General features: G+C 36.4%; 1 protein-coding gene across 1 annotated transcript in view; it reads right to left on the bottom strand.

Annotated features, from left to right (window-relative positions):
- Nucleotides 1-22050, bottom strand: part of Rsbn1 (round spermatid basic protein 1) — a 48145-nt gene that overhangs the window by 3157 nt on the left and 22938 nt on the right. The window contains exons 3-7 of the mRNA XM_051198766.1: nt 12788-12925; nt 12355-12497; nt 6367-6534; nt 2118-2226; nt 894-1367 (exon numbers count right to left, since the gene is read on the bottom strand). Of these exons, the coding sequence (XP_051054723.1) occupies nt 897-1367; nt 2118-2226; nt 6367-6534; nt 12355-12497; nt 12788-12925 (1029 nt within the window). The 3' untranslated portion in view covers nt 894-896. The remainder of the gene's footprint in view (nt 1-893; nt 1368-2117; nt 2227-6366; nt 6535-12354; nt 12498-12787; nt 12926-22050) is intronic.

Raw genomic sequence — 22050 nt, 5'->3', positions numbered from 1 at the left:
CAAGTCACAAGAATAGTTTCTCCTAAGTCTGATACTCAGATATGGCAGCCCTCATCAGTAAGACTGATATGAATCTCTAACTTTGATATTGTGATCAGTTTAGGGAATGTATCCACAGGAAATGTGAGGATACTCGGAAGCAGAACAACTGGTCAACATTATCTCTTTTGCTCAAAATAGCCTCCACAGTTACTATATATCCTAGAAAAGAAATTAAGGAGCCATGGATATTAAACAAGCATTATCCATCTTTAGATTTTTGTTTAACTGAAATAACCACTGAGTTTTAAATAACGGACACAAAAAGACAGCCTTGATCAGAAAGTGCTGTGCTTCCTCTTTTGCTAAAAAGAGCCACTCAATTTCCTTTAGAAACTATGTCTTCTTTGTGGTTAATACTAAATAATTAACTTGACCATGTACCAGTTGCAGGAGCCTTTCCTGCAACTAATGCCATTTTGCTACGGAAACTGATGAGGTGCCATGAAGACACTAGTACTAACCCATAAATCTTCCTTCTACCACACAGAGTAAATATGGCAAGAGACAAGGAAAGATAAAAACCAAGGAAAGTGAATCATTTTCCAAGTGAGAACCTATTATATCAGAGAATTCTGGTTTTGATTTGAAGAAGAGATTGAATTGTTACCTCACACCTTAAAACAGAAAGTAGCAGCAGACCCACTATTACGTACTGTACTAACGGGATAAGATACAACTCTTAGCTTTGCATAATCTGTGTAAAAAAGATATGCTTGACATTTGTGGAATGTCATTTCTCTTTATAGAATTATAGGCAAGATTTCTCCAATAAAACTTAACTTAAGCCAGTTATAAAACTATAACTTCACATCAAAATTTAAAAAAGTTAAAAAATGTGTTTGAATATGTACATATTACACAGGAGTGCTTGGATGTTCCTGCAGACTGTGTTGCTGCTCAGAGTCCAGTCTACTTTCCACCTTGAAAACTGGAACAGGCTGAGTCTTCAGATCCTGTAGATGAAGTTCTGATGGAGGTGGGAAAGATGATGGAGCAGTTGTCAAAAGCTGCATCTCTCTGCATGTTTCCTCAGGTTCAGTTTTTATTCTCACACACTGGGAGTCAACTTCTAATTCTCTCTTTCCAGGTAAACCACAGTCCATGTTGGAATTGCTTTCTGTGTTTTGAGCGGCTTCCACAACAGGGTGGTACTGTTTAAGCCTTATATGCCAGGCTAAGCTGCATACTGCTGACACTGTTTTGAACTGATGAATGACATTTCTAGGGATGAAGTAGATATCATTGTCGCAAAGCTGAATTCTAGCATAGCGAATTCCTTCTCGCCTCATTTGGTTTAATTTTGCTTCATCCACCCACTGTACACACTAAAAAAAAAAAAAAGAAAGAAAAAAAAATTACGTGAGACTTTAAAATATGTAATGATTCAAACAAAATATTCCAATTCACACAGGAAAACAGTATATGGCAAACTGTTTTAAAACAAAAATCAAATCTTATAAGAACAAGGTAAGTGTTGAGAAGCCTTTTCCACATATTTTATACCCTTCTTAATAACAAAAGATTATCAAGATAGTCCATGGAATCAGAACATCCTTAAAAGTGCAGCTAAATATTGGTATCTTTTTTTCCCCCTCAAGTCAGGATTTCTCTGTGTATCCTGGCTGTTCTGGAACTAGCTCTGTAGACTAGGCTGGCCTTCAATTCATAGAGATCTGCTTGCCTCTGCCTCCAGAATACTAGGATTAAAAGACAAGCACCACCAGTGGAAGGCTACATCAGTATCTTTACTACATATAAAGGCAACCTTTAAACTTCCCTTCATATATTCTGACATTTTACAGTTAAGGCCACACAGCCCAGTGAGATTACTAAGCCAGACTAGACTGCTTATGGCCAGAAGAGAACAAATGGATCCTTCTTTGGCCATCTCAGGCCCACCCTCCATCCCAAAGATTTTGCTTTGGAAGCTCTCTACCACACACAGAATTTAACAAAAATAAAGTCAAATTTACTGTCTATGAATCCAACTATAAAGTAAAATGCCTAATAAAATGGACCCAGATGCTGTTTCCAATGTCTCACTGAAAGGGTAATGAGAACGTGAGAATTATTACCTGGGAAACTGGAGGCTCGTGAAGGTCTAACTGAAGTCTCTGTACAACATCAGTAAAGTCCTCAGCATGAAAACAAATCACATCTTTGGTTATGCGAGGTTGGTCACTCCTAATATTAAGAAGACAAAGTTTAGGGACTAGTATTCACAATGGAAAATGACAATTTCAGTTTCTAGAATGCTATTTTTACCAAATAAGTAAATAAATAAAATGCCTGACTTCTAAAGGTTAAGAGTTTACTCTTTTAATCAGTTTTCAAAAAATGAAAGTAAATCAATGAAAGGTTTTTTTTTTTTTTTTTTTTTTTTTTTTTTTTAAAACAAAAATCAGGGCTGGAGAATGGCTCAGCAATTAAGAGCACCTAGGTTCAATTCCCAGCACCCACAAGAAAGCTCACAACTGTCTGTAACTCCAGTTCCAGGGAATCCAACACCCTCACACAGAGATACATCAAGGTAAAACACCAATGCACATAAAAATAAAGCTTTAAAAAAATCAGGTAAATTGTTAAAAAGTCAAGCAATAATGACTAAAAAGTTAGTTTCATTCTAACCTTGCAGCAAACTTTCATGCTGTGCATACCCACAATCCCAGCAACAATTGAGGAGCTGAGGCCAGTAAGAGAGGATCTTAAAAAGTTTGAGGCCAGCCCGACCTACATAACAAATCAAGGCTATGCTAAACTACACAGTGAGACCCTGGATCAGAGGATTTGAGGGTTTGTTTTGTTTTGAAGTTTTATTCTAAAAGGGATACATTTGCTGTTGTCATTAGAGAACTTGAGCTTTGTTATAATAAAACCAGGCTGAGACAGTCGTCGGTAGTGGTACACTACTTTAATCCCAAACTCAGGAAGCAGAGGAAGACAGGTCACTAAGTTCAAGGCAAACCTGGCTTACAGAGTGAGTTCCAGGACAGCCAGGGATACACATAGAAACCATGACTCAAAAATACAAAAATAAAATAAAATTTAAAAATTTATGTATCTATATTTACATTACATATTAATACAAACATACAAATAAAACCAAGTTTCAAGTGAGTGTAAAATGGTGCATCCAGTACAGAAAACTGTAACAGTACAACAGTTCCTCAAAATAATAAAACAATTATCATATTATCTAGCAACTCTACTTCTGGGTATTGAATACCAGGGACATAAAGAGATGCCTACATACCTATGTAAACAAAGAGTCAATGGTAGAAGTAACCCAAACAGCTATTTAATGGACTAACAAAATGGTATACATGAGTCTGTGTGCATGTACATGCATACATGTGCAAAATGGACTATATACTTACCTTAAAAGGAAATAAAGTCTGATACTTGCTACAACATGGACAAACTCTGAGGGACATTGTTATAATAGAAATGGCTGGTTTTAAAAAAGAAAGAAAAAGAAACTGGAACTGCCAAGATGCCTTAATGAGTTAACAGTGCCTGCCACCAAGCCTGACTACCTAAACTCAATCCCTAGGACCCAGATGAACAGAACCAGCTCCTACAAATTGTCTAACTGCCACACAATTGCTGTGGCACACACCTCACATTCACAAAATAATAAGTGTAATAAAAAAATAACTCCTTTTTGTCACTATGATTAGTCTTATATTACAATAATATGTGTATATGGTGTGTACACCAGTGTGAGGAGGTCAGTCCTAGGATGGTCAGGCCTAACAGCAAACACTTTTAACCCACTAAATTGTCTCACTGGCCCACTAGGATTACTTTTTTAAAAAAGGAAAGGGATGGGAGAAGTATGCTTCCATTTCTACGAGACACCAGAAATGCTAAGAGAATGCACAGTAATGGTTCTCATAATCTACAGATGAAGTGAAAGCAGCTGTGAGACATCAAGTTTCAGTTTTGCAAGATAAAAACTTATAGGGCACTGTTTCATCACAGTGTAGTTACACTTCTATCATAAAAGTGTTTAGATGATAAGCTATGTTATACGTATTTCACCACAATTTAAAAATTGGTCTCTGAGTGGAGCCAGGATGTATCCCTGGTTCACAAAAGAACTTTGCGAACATATCCCCCATGGAGGGATAACTGCCTTAATCTAGAGACAGGAGAGAAGTCCTAGTCCCTACTTCACAGGACCTGTCAGATCTACATGACCCCAACTGGATAGCATTCCCCTACATATGGAATTGGGGTGGGGGGATGGGAGGGGAGGGTGGTTAGAGTGCATGTGAGAGGGCAGAGAGGGCAAAAAGGGAGGGAAGGAGGGAGGGAGGGCTGGGAGGGAGGGAGAGGGAACTGGGATCGACATGTAAAATAATATATTAAACTAAAAAAAAAAAAAAAAAATGCTTTGACTCCAAAATTTAAGTTGAAGGACAAGTTACTGGGGAAAAGGATTTCTATTTTTGTTTCCACAGAAAATGAAAAGATGTGGATTCCTTCCAGACTAATGTGGTTTGATCACGCCAGACCGCCTGAAACAGAGTACAAGCTGATCCTACATTCAAAACAGCTGGACAAAACAGCCCTACAGACTACAGCTAGGATATCTGAATCTTCTTCGAATCCCCCAAGACAGCGCCCCTTACCAGCAGGAAGTAGTTTGGAAAGAACGACGCCCAAATTCCCAAATATTGTGTATAAATGTTTGTTTTCATTTAATTGGACTGTTATATAAAATTAAATAAAATTAAAATACATATATATATACATATATATATATATATATACACACACACACATACACAAACACACACAATTGAAAGTTGAAATCCCCATGTAGCTAATTCATGGTACTGTTTATCTCTGGACCCTTGTTAAATGGAATCCCCTTAAAGGGTGAATGAGCAAATGGCCAACATCTTCCATGCCCCTACTTCTGTTTCTTGTGAAACTGGCCCCTCTGGCAGGGATACGATCTCTAAACATGTGAGAACATGTCCTTGTAGGAGATTTCTGGGCAACAAAACACACATGTTCAAAGACAGAAATTTCTGATTATAAACTTCAATTTGAAGGAAGTCTGACTCAAAATTAGAAATGAATAAGACTACAATATATTTTGTAGGTTCTTCCCACCCTATCTTCTTCAAAGCTTAGCTTCTCCCATGATACATCTCTCATTAATTGTGCTCATAATGATTTTGTTATTTGACAAAGTTTGCGTGTTTGATTTATATTTTATTACATGTTATTATTATGTGGATTCTTAACTATTCATATCTGTGTGAGAGTTAGACAGGTATCATGGGAAAATTCTTCCATAGAGGTCAGAAGCCCCAGACTCAGTTCAGTTCTGTGGCTTTTTACATGTAGGTTAGATGCATTGATTAATCTGAGTTCCACTTTCTTTATGTCATAAAGCAGCAAGAGAAGCAACCTATATGCTTCTCAAATGCAACCATATGTCACCTAATAACTGAACACTTCCCCAAGGTTTACAGAATTCTGGAGTGTGTACACTGAACTAACATCTCAGGGGGTAGTATGTAAGGCGAGCACAATTACCATCCAATTTTAGGAATATAGGTATTAAATGAATTGTATAAAATGCTGTTTTACACAATAAGTCATTATCTTTAGTCTATAGACTTTATATAACCTGTCTCATATTAAAAGTCACAGGCTATAAGTTCTATTGATTTTTTAATTATTTTATTTTTATCTCATTTTCTTCTCCTGTTCCTTTCTTTCATGTGGCTTAAGAATAGATCCCGAAAGTAGATTTTTTTTTTTTTTTTTTTTTTTTTTTTTTTTTGTTATATAATGTGGTTTGCAGAATATAGCTGAGTTTGTGTCCATATTGTTAGTGCCCCTAAAGGTGGCTTCACTCCATCTTGGCTCAAGGGCAGAGAATTCAAAACTGTCCTCGTAAGTCATAAGACCTAAAGGTCAAAGGCATGGCTACAGTATGATGTTTGATCTTGGCCTCGTGTATCTTATCTAAATAACAACAGATCTGGTCTGAGGTGTGGTTACTTCTGACCCTCAAGACTAGGTAGTGAGAAGTTGAATCTAAGGTGTGGTTACTGAATCCTTGGAGAAACAAAGAAGAAAAGTCTGTTTGTACTGTATACATAATGCCATGTTCCCCTTTTTGGTTAAGGTATATAAGAGTGGTATAAAATAAACTTGTGGCAATTCAGTATTAACTGAATCTGCCCTCCTAACATCTTAAAAAAAAAAAAAAAAAAAAAAATGGTCTCTGACCTTTTAAACAGAACCCACATTTTCTTAGACATTATCCAGCCCTATAGTTTGGTTCCTTTAACTTACCATTCACCAAACTGTACAGCTTTCAAAACACCAACAGCAGCCGTACTCTGCCAGTCAAACCCCTGACCTACATGATCAGCATGAGCTCTTGTTCTGTCTTCAAAGAGGACTTCTCGGGGTTCACTTGTCCGAGGTAGGTACTGAAGATTTTTAATTTCATTCATTGATCTATAATTTATTTGGTTGTGAAACAAAGAAAAGTATGAGGAAATAAACAGCAAAATTAACAGCAGTAAGGTAAAAAGGTCTGCAACAATACTAAGCGTTAAATGAGGTTTGAGATGAGTACAATGATTTTGATCATTAGCATTGAATATACTATATTAAAAACGATTAATATGATTTCTTCTCTTTCCCTGTAGACTATACCTTTATTAGGCTCAAATGAAGAATCTGAATGCATGAAAATTCTCTAGATAAGGACAATATAATTAAAGGTTTAAAGCTATAAGCTTTTTATCTTCAGCTCAGTCACCCTATTTACAACTCTCAAAACATTCTACTAGGAGTTATATTCCAGGCAACAAACTAAGCATACATTTAGTCTCCTTCCACATTAAGTGGAACTAATATGGACAGGAGGAGGAAAAATGGGAGGATAGATAGAAATAAACATGAAAGAGGCATGAGTGGATAGCTATTGATTAAAAAACGAGATGGGAGTTTATTATATTCTGCTTTTTATGTGGTCAAGCACTTCTAAATATAATGATCTAAGGGTAATAGTAAAGGAAAGGAATTAGTGAATTAACAGTACCAACAAAACAAATTTTGCATGGTGGAAAACATCACAATGTCTGAACAAAGAATGTCAAAGTGGGGGCTGGAGGGATGGCTCAGAGGTTAAGAGCACTGACTGCTCTTCCAGGTTAAGAGCACTGACTGCTCTTCCAGAGGTCCTGAGTTCAATTCCCAGCAACCACATGGTGGCTTACAACCATCTATAATGAGATCTGGTGCGCCCTTCTGGCCTGTAGGAGTACATTCAGGCAGAATACTGTGTACATAATAAATAAATCAAAGAACTAGAATAGTCAACAAGGAGTCAGCAGACAAAAAGGCAATGGACCTTGGAGAAACTGGAGTCAAAGGAGGCAGTAATAATAAGGAACAAAAACTAAGTAAAACTGAGAAAGAGAGGCTAACAACTGTGGTGTTTGAAATAGAATGGCCCTATAGGCTCATGTATTTGAATGCTTTGTCCTTAGTTGCTGAAATAGTTTTGAGAAGGATTAGAACCTGTAGCCTTGTTGGAGGAAATGTGTCACTGGGGGGTTTCAAAAGCCCACACCGGGTCTTTGCCCCACCTCCCTCTATCTTCTCTCTCTCTTTTCCTTCTCTCTCCTCCTCCCCCTCTGGTTCTCCGCCTTCAACTTGTAGATCAGGCTATTAAGTGCTTATAGCCTGGCTAATGCGGTAAACCTCCCCTCCATGATAGTCATGGACTAGCCCTCTGAAACTGGAAGCAAGCCAGATTAAATGCTTCCTTTTGTAAATTGGCTTGGTCCTGGTGTCTCTTCACAGTAATAGAAGAGTAGCTAAGAAAGGCGAAACTCTGCCAGACTCTGTACCCCTTGCAGGAGAATGTTAGGTGTTTAACCCCATGAAGTAAAGAATGGCAGCCACTCAGTTCTGAATTCTTCTCTCAATTATCCTTCACAGTCCCTGATTTTTCATCTGGCATCTGATCATTCCCTATGTGATCTCAACTATAAGCTCCAGAGTTAGAGCTGGATGAGTCCTGTGAAATTACAGTAGACTCATTCCAACTCTCAAAACATTCAAAACTAGCTCAAAAAGAGACATAAATAATGCCTGCTACAATGTGGACTCTATTTGACGGTATGAAAAGAAATTGCTCAGGAGTCCTTTGGGAAATTTCCTAGCTCATAAAAAGGAGCATAAGAAAGATTTTCTTCTATTAAATATAACCAGATTCAAGTATAATACCTAAAAAACCATCTAACAAAAACAAAGCCAATATGAGCACAGAAGGCAAGGCAAAAAAAAAAAAAAAAAAGATTAATTAGAGAATAGAAGTGACGTGGATCGTTGAGGCTAGTATTTAGTTAGCTACTGACCATATAGCACCCAGAGCTAACCTTTCTTGATATATAGAGTAATTTTTTTATTATTTCATTAATCATCCTGAGTCAAAATTCTTGTTTATAGTCATTATCATCCTCATAAAGTTTCAGCCAAAAAAACAAAGAAACTGCACTTTCTTTTCTAAACACAATGACTTTTGCCATCTGAATAACCCAATTCTCTAGACAACTGGACATCCCATTTAATATCCACTTCTATGCCTACTCACTCTAATGTAAAACCTATCTATTGCCAGGCTGAATGACCACTTCTATGCCTACTCACTCTAATGTAAAACATATCTATTGCCAGACTGAATGAAATAGAGTCTTTAATAAATACAAAGGTGAATTTAAAGTATGAATGGGTCACCAAAGAATAACCAATTATCTGCAAATAGCAGACTGACAACAACCAAAATTCACAATAATGACATTTAAAAATACAAATGTTAGAAGAAAAAATGTCAAGTAAATGTTTTCAAATAAAACCAAACAGATCAGTAACAGAAAAGGCACTTAGAGGCTACAGAGATGGCTTAGTGATTAAGAGCATTGACTGCTCTTCTGGAAGATCTGGGTTCAATTCCCAACACCCACATGACAGTTCACAATTGTCTGTAGCTCCAGTTCCACAGTATCTGACACTCTGAAACAGACATGGATCCAGGCAAAACACCAATGTACATAAAATAAAAAATTAATAAGTATATATTTTAAAGTTGGATGTCTGATATTAAAAGTATATAATTAAAAAAAAGAAAAGAGCACTTAAATCAGGGAATGCTGTTCCAACTAATAGAAATGGGAAGATGGAGGAAGGAGGGAGGGAGGGAGTAAAGAAGGGCAGGGGGAGAGAGAGGGAAAAGGGGAGTGGAGGAGACACACACTGAACAAAGGAAATTAAGTGGGTTAAAACGCTCAGAAATAGAAACAGACAAGAATCTTTAAAAGGGCCTATTCAGTGAGAGCAATAGTTACAACTAAATTATCAATTAATTAATGACAGAAAAAGAAAACTGCAAGATATATTGACTCAGCATATCTTTCATTTCTTAGAATGATTCTTTAAAATGTGTTAAGGAAATAAACCTAGCAAGACAACAGTCACTGGTTGGTGCAGCAAAGCATTAGCTGGGAAGTTTTAGGTTTATAGCTATGTAATGGGCCTTCCACATGAACAGAACACAGACCTATCTCCAAAGGTGCTGAAGATATAAATGGTATATACAAGAAAGCTTAAAGCATATCTTATAAAACAGAGAAACAGTAGTCACTAGAGGTAGGGAAGGTTAGCAAAGAAAGGGGATAGAGATTGAAAAATTGAAACTACAGAATTAGATAAGAATAATTTTAGTTAAATTACATGAATAAGTTCAATTAGAAGATTCTAGAAGACTTTTCTATAGGGCAATAAAGTGAGCTATAAAACTTATGTTTCAAAGTAGCTAAAAGCGTGGAAAGGTTTTCAACATAAATGAGAAGTGTTTGAGGGAATAGAAATGCTAATTACTCTGATTAGGCCATTCTATATGGTGTAGACATATATCAAATTACCACTATATATATATATATATATGCATATATATATATATATATATATATATATAGTTCATTAAAAATAAAAAAACTAATTGATAGTATTATAGAAACTCTAGAAAGAGTTCCTGATTTGGGGGGAGAGGGAGTCTAGAAAGATTACTCTGTGGTAAGAGTGCTTGCTGTGCAAGCCACTAACCTCGCTTTAAGCAATAAAGTAGAGAGTAATAAATAGATCAGGGCATTAAACATCCTCCTTTGGTCAATGCTCATGCACAGGCAGGTGCACACATCCACACACAAACATGCACAGATATCATACACATAAAAACAGAAAAAAAAAAAAGATTTCATATAGCTATATGAGGGAATCATAATAAGGAAGTCACACCGATAAGAAAGTCACTATAGCTCCAGAAGAAAGTGAACTTTCCTAAGCAATTAAAAAAAGCTAGAAATTATGCAAAAACACACTGAAAAGAAGTATATATCTTGCCTCAAAACGGACAATGATAAACTTTAGTAAAAATAGAATTTTAAAAAAAGCACGATCCAGATATAAAACTAAAATGTGACATGAGGGAAAAATCTATATATTCTTCCTGTGAGTTATAACACCAGGACCTAGAATATGAATTTTTGGCCTACCACCTAAATCTTAAGTAATTACATCTTAAGTAAATATAAATGTCATTGCTAGCTATCCAATTTTAGAATGAGCCTATTGATAAAGCATTAAAAGTCTAATGATGGTTTAAAGCGGAATAAATTAACTTCAATAATGTGTGAACACAGTTGACAGAGCTGGAAGGAACAAGTTAAAATGGGTTTCATCTAATTACTCAGAAAGTAAGTGAGAAAAAGAATATCCATTTAGCATAGCATGTCTTCCATATTTTTAGTCTTTTTCTCCTTTTTTAAAAACATTTATAATAATCAAACATTCATTTCTTTTTTGGAAATATATAGCAAAATGCATATAGTACAAAAGAATTTAGATTTTAAGATCCATCACCATAATTTATAGAAATTGCTGTGATCTAGTATAATACAAAAGTTTTGGTTACTTGCTGGGTTTTATGTACTGCATTAATATGTTGTGTTTATTTGTGAGACAGTTCTCATGTATCACAGACTGGCCTCAAACTCACTATTTAGTTAGAGATGTCCTTGAACTTCTTCTGATTCTCCTGCCTCTACAACACCTGCATAAGAAGACTACAAATGCATCTCATTTATGTAGTACCACGAGTGGGATCCAGGTTTTTCTGCATGTTGGGCAAGTGGTCTATCAACTGAGCTACATCCCCAAATTTCATATTCAGTTTTTACCTTGGTTTTCATGGGTCATCTTGTGTCTAAAGTTATTTTATGGTTCAGTAGTATTCTCATTAAATTTTAAGTTAAAGACTAATCCATTAAAACTCATTTTTGAAATCTTAATTGTTTTCTTTATTTATTTTGAGACAAGAACTCACTATGTAGATCAGGGTAGCCTCAAACCCACAGAGATCCATCTGCCTCTGGAGTTCTCTGGAGTTCTGGAATTAAAGGTGTATGCCACCACTCACAACCTAATTTTAAATTGCTATTTACATCAAGCAGATGTAAATTATTTTCAGTCACACTGAATGGTATTTTCTAAAATTCTAGGGTAAATCTACACTTGTTTTAGATGTATGAAAGAGAAATATCTTAACACATGATTTATCACAGTTTTATGCAACAGCATTAACAGTACATGGTTCACTCAGCAAACCATGGTTTCCTACAATGCATCATGATGACAGAGATAAATAAAACAGTCCCTAACCTCAAGGAGGTGAAAATTTATTAAGAAACAAAAATAGTAAAATGATCATCAAGGAACCATGCTGTAAGGCCAGACTGACTTGTCCGAAGCTTCCCAAAGGTGACATTCAATAAGTTCTGAAGCTTTACTAAACCTGCTAGGCAAAGAGGAAGATGAGAGAGGGTAGAATTCCAAATAAAAGTAACACAGCAAGAGGCAATGCAAGAGAGCAGTTTGCAAACTCAATTTAGTACAGCTAGGAGAGAATGAAAGCAAATACAAAAGTCCTGTATTATCAAAGACTTGTACAGACCACACTGAGGAGAATTTGCTCTTTTATCCTACAGGCAATTAGGATACAAGTTTTAAGAAAAATCAATTAATATCTCAGGATACTAATGCCCATGTAACAGGTTATTTGAACTAGGAAACTGACAACTTGAAATTTTACCTAAAGGAACTCTTCAAAATTCTAGACAAGTTTCCAAACCATGCTCAGTTGACAATCATTTTAATAAGCCACCTACTAAAAAGAATAGTTTTGCTTATTTGAGAAAAATTCATGTTTACCGTCGTCTTTTGAAGGGTGACTTTGGCATATCTGCTGTAGGGATCATTTGTTCTCCTGGTCTCACCCACATTATAGGCCCATCATCACTCTGAGACCTACACTGTAGTTGGAGGCTGGAAAGTGTACCCCAGGGCAAAGTCATCTAGAAACCAAAGAAATGAGTCACACTTTAAAATTTAAACTATTTACAGATTATTCCCATCTAAATAAAGGTCTAAAAACCATTTCTCATGTATACATGAATATATAAAAGCTGCATTGCAGAATAACATATAAAAAATAACTGAAGAATTTAATACCAATACTTTTCTAAACATTTCTTCACCAACTATTGCATAAAGTTTATAGTTAGCAAGATTAACTTAACACTCTAATACTTAAGTGTCTACTGAAATAATGACCAGGACATTAATAGTCTAAATAAACACTCACTTTCAGAAATGGTGATTCTTCTAACATATCAAGGAACTCTGGGAAATAATCACCAACTTCTTCATCAACTGCTCCAACAAGACTTATCTGCCGCATAGGACCTGCTCGGTAGGTACCACAGCAGTATGTCCTGTTGACCTAAGATAAATGAAAGAGAAAGGGAAAAGGGATTGAAATGCACTATGAAGAATGAGAACTGAGTCATGTTCCCAGTATTAGTATTTCATATGCATACTAAGAATTCAATGGTAGGTTCTTTGAACAAAATTAACCATTGCAGTCACCCAGTCATACTGTGATGTCAGCCACAAACAGAAATATTTCAATATAAAGGTCAGACTACAAGTTCAACACCTCAAAGGAAGATATTAAGGCAGGTTTTGCTAATAATAACTAATTTTGGAAGCCACTTTATTTTGCAGAAAAAAGACAGAATGAGCAGTAAAATTGGCAGGGCAAAAGGAAAATACCATAGCCACATTGATTCTTCATGTCCATTGTATATTCCTTAGCTTTAACCTTCCCTTTTCTAAGATATCAAGCTACCACACCAATTCAAACACCAGTACCCAGTTTACCAACAGCTCAAAAATCAATCAAAAATTGATGGGATGTGAGTAAAAATAAATCACCTTTTCCTGTTTGAAAAGAAAGAAAACCTACAGGGAAGATGGAGTGAAGAAAGGCAGAAGAGGAGTGCGTAAGTATAACCAAGTTTATTTTCATCTTGATAAGCTTCTTGGCTTATCAGACCTTCACATCTTATCAGGCTCACACTTTTGTGAGCACTAATGCAGTCTTCAAATAACTGCCCAAAGTTAATAATGTTAGATTCTTACTTAGTGGCATAGCCATCATCAATTAAGTAAATGTGCTATAAAATTTGAGTGCTAGATTTTGAGCACTATAATATTTAGTCTATTTAGCCTAGAGAAAGGCTCTGGAACAAACACAACCTTCCTGGTTTCATCCCTTTACTTACACTAAATTAGGCCCTGGCTTCACTTTACTAAACTATGTTTATTTGTTTATTTCTGAGTCTCAGTGTCCCGTCCAGTGTCTTCCCTCCCAACCCTCCCACCCCCCCACTCCCACCCCCATCTCCATCTCTCTCTCTCTCTCTCTCTCTCTCTCTCTCTCTCTCTCTCTCTCTCTCTCTCTCTCACACACACACACACACACACACACACACACACACCGGCTTGAAGTTTCTTTCAAATCTGGCTTAGAGTTGAAGGTCTACCCTCACTCCTGTCCTATCCTAGTCCTTGCACAGGGCTTCCTGCAAAGCCCCAAGCCTGAAACTTTCAAACCATCAATTAGTTCTACCTCTGGAAGTTTCCAATCAGGAGCCAACAAACCCCTCGCCCTTAAACCAGATTGTAATTGAGAATCCTACAACTTGCTACCAAATGTACCCAGACATACTTTTCCCACATAACACTACTTCAGTAATATCTGCCTCTAGTTCCTATTTTTTTATCAGTTCTCCTCACTTTTTAATTTTCTATTCATGTCACTAAATCCAGCTCCTGCTCACACCAATTCCTCAGAACAGATCACTAATGACCTCCCACAGACAATCCCAATGTTTAAAGTCATCTGTTGTCTTAGCTTCCTTCCAGGCACCCTCCTCTTATTGCAGAGTTGGTCTATTGTTCATTCAACATAATATCATGTGTGGCTTAAATTATAATACAAATTTATTATACATAATCTGCTACATTCTGTACCTAATTCTCTAAATTAAAAGTGTTACTCAGAGTCAGATCTGTAGGTACCACTTCTCTCAGTCAGGCTGTGGACACTCAAATGTTGGTCAGTGATGTTCAAGAGACTCAACTCCTAAAACATTATGTGCATCATTGTTGCCATGGGTTGCCTCCCAGAGGTGAAAATAAGTCCTTATTGTTGGACACCATGTACTGCAGACATAGGACCTGGAGAATCAAGAGATAAACTTTATCTGAAAGCCTCCTTCAAGTTACCAGAAGGCTCCACCGAAGATTCCAAGGGAGGGAAATAACCAACAGTCCTACCTAGCTATGACACTATGAACTACAATAACCAGTATGGCAAAATATCCCTAAAGGTGCAACAGTAACATACATACCTTAGCAATAACTAACTACTCTTTAGTTGGATTTAAGGCCTGCCAAACAAGAGGGAAATCATGCCTCTACTGAACACCTAGCCAAATACATGCATATAATGAAAGCATGGATTTTGAAGAAATTAAAATCACTACTTTACTAAACCAGCATAATTCCTAAATGCAAATATTTATCTTTATTCACACAGATAAGAATAGGTCTCATTTCTCATCAAAGAAATGTCTCCTTGCAACAGATGGAGAAAATTATGGAAAACCACAAACAATTAAAATGCATAGAACAAGTGACAGTATGGTGCTCAGCTCCAACTTATACATCTACAACACAACTCCTACTCTTAAGGCTCAGGATCATAGCAGAAGAAGAGATGGAAAGAACAGGGAGTTTTCTGCGATGCCATGCGTCCTAGAAATATCAGAGAAGTTACACCTATGAAATATCACCAACATGGCTACCTAAATAAGATCTGAATGAGGACGACATCAACAGACAGGCTAACATAGAAGGGGAGAAATTTCATGGGGCCTAAACCATAGACCAGAGGATTACACGTAACAAGAAATATTGAGAGCAAGAGAAATAGTCTTTCCTAGGGAAAAGCCCCCCAATTGGTTAACCAATACCAAGTGGTCAAAACTGAAATCATATACATATAAGTAACAGTATATGAACTGAGCAGGTTGAATTTATATACTCAGGAATATATATACACATATACTTATATATAAAAACAATTAAAGAAATAGAGGACCATGAATTTAAGAGAGGGCAAAGAGGGTAGTACTTGGGACATGTTGGAGAGAGGAAAGAGAAGGAAAAATTACATAATCATATTCTAATTGCAATTTTTAAGTGAAAATAAAAGTATATCTCATGTTATTATTTAAGATAATTACAAAATAGAGGCAGATATTAAAATCAAGAGTTTAGAGCTGAAGAGATGGCTCAGCAATTAAGAGCACTGACTGTTCTTCCAGAAGATCCAGGTTCAATTCCCTGCAGCCACATGGAAGCTAACAACTGTCTGTAACTCCAAGATCTAACATCCTCACACAGACATATATGCAAGCAAAACACTAATGTACATAATAAGAATAAATAAATGTTAAATGATCAGAATCTGAAGAATCAATCATTAAGAGTACCAAATGTTCTTCCAGAGGACCCATGTTTGATTCCTATCACCTACAGCTCACAACTCTGTAACTCTTTGTAATGGGGATGTGACACCCACTTCTGGCCTCTGCAAGCATCAGGCATACACATGGTACACAAATATACATTAAGGTAAAACCATTGATATTTCTAAAAAAGTCTAATTTTATAGTTAGTAAGACTTGAGAGAAAGAATATAGAGAAACAAAGGTCCAAAAACTAAAGGGGGAAATGAATATTTGAGGGAACAAGTAAACAAACTGTCAAAGAGCTGGGCTGTAAATTTATAGGCCCAGCTAGAAAAACAGCTTGAACTTGAAGACTATACAGAGAAAGGAAGAAGAAAACAGCTAAGCTGCAGCAAGAAGACAACTACAATAACCTAAGAATAACATTTCGAAAACAGTCAAAAATATTAGGTTTGAGAAAAGAAGAAAAATTACCCAGAACACATCTTTACTAAAGACTAATTAAAGAAATTAAATGGTTGATAAGGAAGGAAACATAAGCTATTAACTTAGACCAGACATTGCCAAACTCCAACCCACAGACCAAACTCAGGATTGCCAAGTTGGACTGGAAAACATCCTACTCATTCTTATCTACTAACACACAGTGGAAGAATTAAGTAGTAAGTAGTTTAGATACAGGCAGATACTATGTAGTCCTTCATATTAAAAGTTTATACACTCTAGGTTAGAAGCAATATGGCCCTAAAATACTATGCAGTCCTTCCTAGAAAAAATTACCAGCTGGGTGTGGTAGTACATGTCTTTACTCCCAGCACTAAGGAGGCAGAGGGATCTATGAATTTGAGGCTAACCTGGTCTACAGAGCGAGTTCCAGGACAGCCAGAGCCAACCACACACACACACACACACACACACACACACACACACACACACACACACACACACACCTGTCAAGAAAAACAAAAAGAGAAGAGAAGGAAGAAGGGGGAGGGGTTACTTACCCCAATTTAAAGCACTCACATGACAAATCAGTGTTTAAATATAAACTCTATCATTCATTGCAGTATATCTGTAATACAACGTGCCTCACATAAACACTTGTTGAATTTATATATGCTAAGGCTAGAAACGAGTAATCAACCATTATACTCTGGCAAACAGAGAGAAAAGAGAAGAACTGTTGATCAACACTGTCACTTGCATTAAAATTTCTAATAAATGCAATTTTGTTAGTTATTTAAATAATTAGTAACACAAGTCAAACTATGAACAGCATTTATAATAAGCACAATCAACATGTACCAACTGTGTGAATCTGATGCCAAACAAGCAAACCACTAATTATTCCTAAGAATTCTTTCTTCTAAATTTCCTGGGCATATGGCCAGTGAGCTAGACTCCCTGGCAGCTAAGTATACCCTGTGACTAAGTTTTAGCCAATAAGACACAAGTCAGAAGTGCAATTTTAGTAAGGAACCATCTTGTCTTTCACTTCCTCTTTCTTTGCTAACAGAAACCTGGGTGATACAGAGCCAGATGCAGCCAAGCATATAATACAGAAGGAATGCCCATACTTAAATACAGAAAGAACTAGGATCCTAGATAAAGTCAAACGGTATTGCCAAACTCTGGACTGTCATAGGAAAAAAAAAACTTCCTTTCCTAGGAACCATATCTGGATTTTCTTTGTTATGGTAATTTTGGTTGGATAGATGACACTGGCATATTATAGCCTGACCTGTACTTAAGAAAAAAATCTACAACTACACTACAGCCAAAAGAGAATAATGGTTATTAGGAACTTGCAAACCATACAAGTGAGAAAAATAAAGTGAAAAGTACATTTTGAATATTAATAAAAGATTAAAAGAGAACACAACAGTCTGCAAATATGAGGTCAACATGGCATGTCTCCCAAAAAGTTTTTGCTCAGTCTTAGTGTGGTGATACTGGGATATGGTGAAATTTATCACTTAGAAAGTACCACAGTCACAGATAGTCGCTAAGAAATCATTAAAAGTGAGCTGGCCTGTTCTGTTCTGAATCACTCTGTCACATCCTCACCCAAAATGGAGCCAGGTGTATGCCAGTTACACACTATTGAATCCCTAGTACATTGACTGAAAACTAAAGCTTTTCTCTTCATAATGTACCTGGCCTTTGATAGCTTGCAATAGCAACAGAAAACAGACTAAGAATTTTAGAACAATGGAGTAGATTTATATAATCTTAAGCAAAGAACAAGACTATAAAAAGTCCAAATCAGTCATATACTAAAAATTATAAGTCAGGACTTGTGGTAGAGACACAGGGCTGCATCATAAATATCGAAACTAGCAAAAACTAGATGTCTGGCGAGCTGACCACAGACCTCTTCCTATGAAGTCTATGTTTAAGACAGGCATAAAATAGAATTTTCTCTTCCAGTGTAGTCTATGTCTAATGTTCTCATGTTCCCATTGTCTCAGCACTAATGATTTCTGAACAAGATTGTAATCTTTTAGACTCCTGCCAAAGAGTTTGTTCCCTTAAAATGACTGTATATATTCTGATGCTCTGAAGTAAAGATTCGCAGCAGTAGCAAACCTCTTGTGTTTGACTCTGTCTGTCACACCGAATTCACTCCTGACCTGAGTATCCGAGTTAGGTCTCCCAGCAGACCAGTGGTCCGCTGAGCAGTCTACAGCACACACCTTTAATCCCAGCACCTGCAAGGCAGAGAGGCAGGCAAATCTCTAAGTTTGAGGCCAGCCTGGTCTACAGAGTAAATTACAAGACTGCCAGACTACACAGAGAAACCCTGGCCAAAAAAAAAACAAACTTGGTAACCTATTAGGTCTAAAGAAAGAGAAATGTCCCAGCTTTGTTTTAGAGTTGGGAGTCTTACTGTATGTCCAGGATAAACTCAAACTCTAGAGCTCAAGATCCCATCGCAACCTCCCACATAGCTTCATGGCAAACCACGCTTGTCAGTTTTTAAAGCAGGATCTCATATAACCCAAGATGTCCTGGGATTCATACTGCATAGTTAGATGAAGATCACCTTGAACTGGTCCTCTTGCCTCCTCCTAGTAGTACTGGGGTTGTAAGAGTATGCCACCATGTGGTTAACACAGTGCTGGGGTCCAACCCAGGGTTTTGTGCATGCTAGGCAAGCCTTCTACCATATGGGTTACAGCCTCAAATTCCCACATTTGCCTTCTTGTTTTTTGTTTTTTGTTTTGTTTTTTTAAGTGTTCGGAGAAGCAGGAATCAGGATTCTAAAATATCCCAAATGAGAAATCGCTCAAAGGAGGTGAACTGATCCTAGAGATTAAACTATCAGGACTTAGAACAAGACTGGATATGACAGAAAACAGGAAAAAGTACCAAGGATTACTACCAACTTGTATCCTTTGTAACCAGATGAAAAAAATTACTTAATTCTCTCTTCTAGAATAGAAATTTTAGGAAGGTGGTGTCTTTTGTTTTAGACAGCATGAATTTGAAGCATGGGACAAGTTGAGTAAACACCCCAAAGATGTGCAGGTTTGAATTCTCAGAATCTATGAATGTTACCTCACTTTGAAAGTATGAATAAATAAAGATACTGAGATGGATTATCCAAGTAGAGACCAAAGGTAATCACATGCATTCTTTGAAGACTGAGGCAGAGGAGATGAGGCTAGAGAGGAAACTCACCTTACCTCTCTTCACAGTCAGCTCCAAGAGTCCCAAGAGAGAACTATAACATATTCTAACTCCCTGTAATGGCTCTTAGCTATAGAAATTAACACCCAGGAGGAAAAAAACAAAAAACTGGTAATTGGAGCTTTGCTCAGAAAGCTATGTATTCTTTACTGAGTCATTGACTGGCAAGTCCCATTTATGTGATTGCAGGACTTCTGACCAGTTTTATAGTAACTCGTGTTTAAATATGAACAAAACACCACAACACTTTTGAAGAAAACCTGTAATAGAAACAGAACAATAAGACAAACTGAATTTGTAGAAACAAAGCATAAGAGAAAATTTGATTAATTTATAATTAAAATAATTTCACCAGAGGAATAAGAGAGGGTAATACATCCATGATAGAGTAACAGAAACCTATTTTAAAAACAACAGCAAACAAGAATGAACCTTCTCAAATTCAAACCATTTTAACTAAAATTTACCTACAGTAGAACAAAAAGAAAAATATATAAAAAAAAGAAAAAATTAGAAGATCAGCATGAGCCCAAGAGATTAAAAATAGCCACAGCGATGTACAAGTACCTACTCAAAAAAAAGGAAATTAAAGCCAAGAGCAAAGGCATTTGCCTTTAGGCCTAATAGGTTGAGTTCAGGGCCCAGGACCCACATATTGAAAAGAAAAAATTCTGACTTCCCTAAGTTGTCCTTTAACCTACACATATACGTGGCATATATGTGTATATGCATGTGACCAATGTAATAAAAATGTAAAAAAAAATTAAGTAAATTAAACCATCAATTAGGATATCTAACATACAATAAAAAACTTCAGCAAAAAAAAGAGAGAAAAACGGTGAAAGCTAAGGGAAGGAAATTAACAAAGAATTAATGTTGGAAATGTCACTCGGTGGCAGAACACTTAACTAGGATGCCTAAGAGTCTGTATCGGATCCTCAGTAGAAAAGTGGGGAAGTGAAGGGAGAGGGAGAAGGGAAAAAGAAAAAAAGAGGAGAGGAAAATGGGATCAAGAAGATAAGGAATGGGAAAGGGAGGGGAAGAAAAAAGAAAAAATAGAAAATATACTCACATGGAAGAATGTATATCTCCATATAAAAAGTGCAGAGAGAACAGAGATCAACTGCACTGATGAATTTACAATTCTTGGTTTACATTAATCTGTTTGTAACTTATACTTCCTTATATGCTTGACACATTTCATAATTTTAAAAAGGTCTCATCTCAAAACATACTGAAACAGTACCTTTACAAATTGAAGAAAATCATCTCTAATCTAAAACTCCCCACCTATCTCAACTACCAACCAATAGTATACTAGAACAAAGACTTCCTACATGTGAGGTTTTACTTGAGTCACTGAATCCCATTAACAGTTGTAAAATCTTGAAAAGAAAAATTTAAGTAGAAATCCCAGGATATACGTGTGAATAGACATTTAGTCCAATAATTACTACACCACAGAAGCATAAAACAGCCAAGAACAAGAAAATTGTAACATCCAATACCCTAAACAGAGGCTAACAATCAATGAACTAGAGTTTTGTGCATCAACATAATTCTCATACAAATGTTAGACCAAAACTAGGAATCTAAAGAATGCATGTGATGTAGTAGTAAAAGTTACATAAGTTATTTTATGTTCATGCTGTGCTAAGTGTTCTGTTTTTCTCTTGTTTAACATGATCTGGAGCAAATGGACTACCCAGAATCTACAGAATGTCTGAACCTATTTCATATTTAGGGTAGTATATCAAATGCAGGCCTTCTGTCTAAAGAAATAAGGATTATTAGAGGCTATTTTTGGTCGTAAGTGGCTACCAAAACCTCAAAGTCAGGCTCCTAGAATCAGAGTGATAGTCATAATACTATAAACTGGACATGAGTCAGACAGACGAGTAACCACGGTAACTGCCAGTATAAACAAGTTTCTAAGGTGATAGACATTGGGACAGCTACCAAATTAAAAATATACTGTGAAAATCACAGTGTGAACATCCATATCCATCTTTCTCTCCTTCCATAGTAGATCAGAGTTGCTAGCCACTCTGGACTAGAACCCAAATTTCATAGAAGATTCCCCAAATATGCATCACAGACAAGTATGGAATTAGTGAAAATTATAAACTACAAATTCAAGACAAAGATTGCTTCTAGGAAAAGGACACATCCAAAGCAATAATTCATTTATATTACTTATCCCCTTTTCCTATAAAAGGGAGAAAGCAAAGGTTGGAGAAGTGGGGGTGGCGTATTATCACTGAAGATTCTAAGCAAAGAGGTAGTTTCTGTTTGGAATGATGGAAAAACTCTGGAAATGGACAGTGATGAT

This window comes from Phodopus roborovskii, unplaced genomic scaffold (genome assembly GCF_943737965.1).
Source record: "Phodopus roborovskii unplaced genomic scaffold, PHOROB, whole genome shotgun sequence".
Classification (NCBI taxonomy): Eukaryota; Metazoa; Chordata; class Mammalia; order Rodentia; family Cricetidae; genus Phodopus; species Phodopus roborovskii.
The sequence above is the reverse complement of the archived record's forward strand: the minus strand, read 5'-3'. Positions and strand labels throughout refer to the sequence as shown.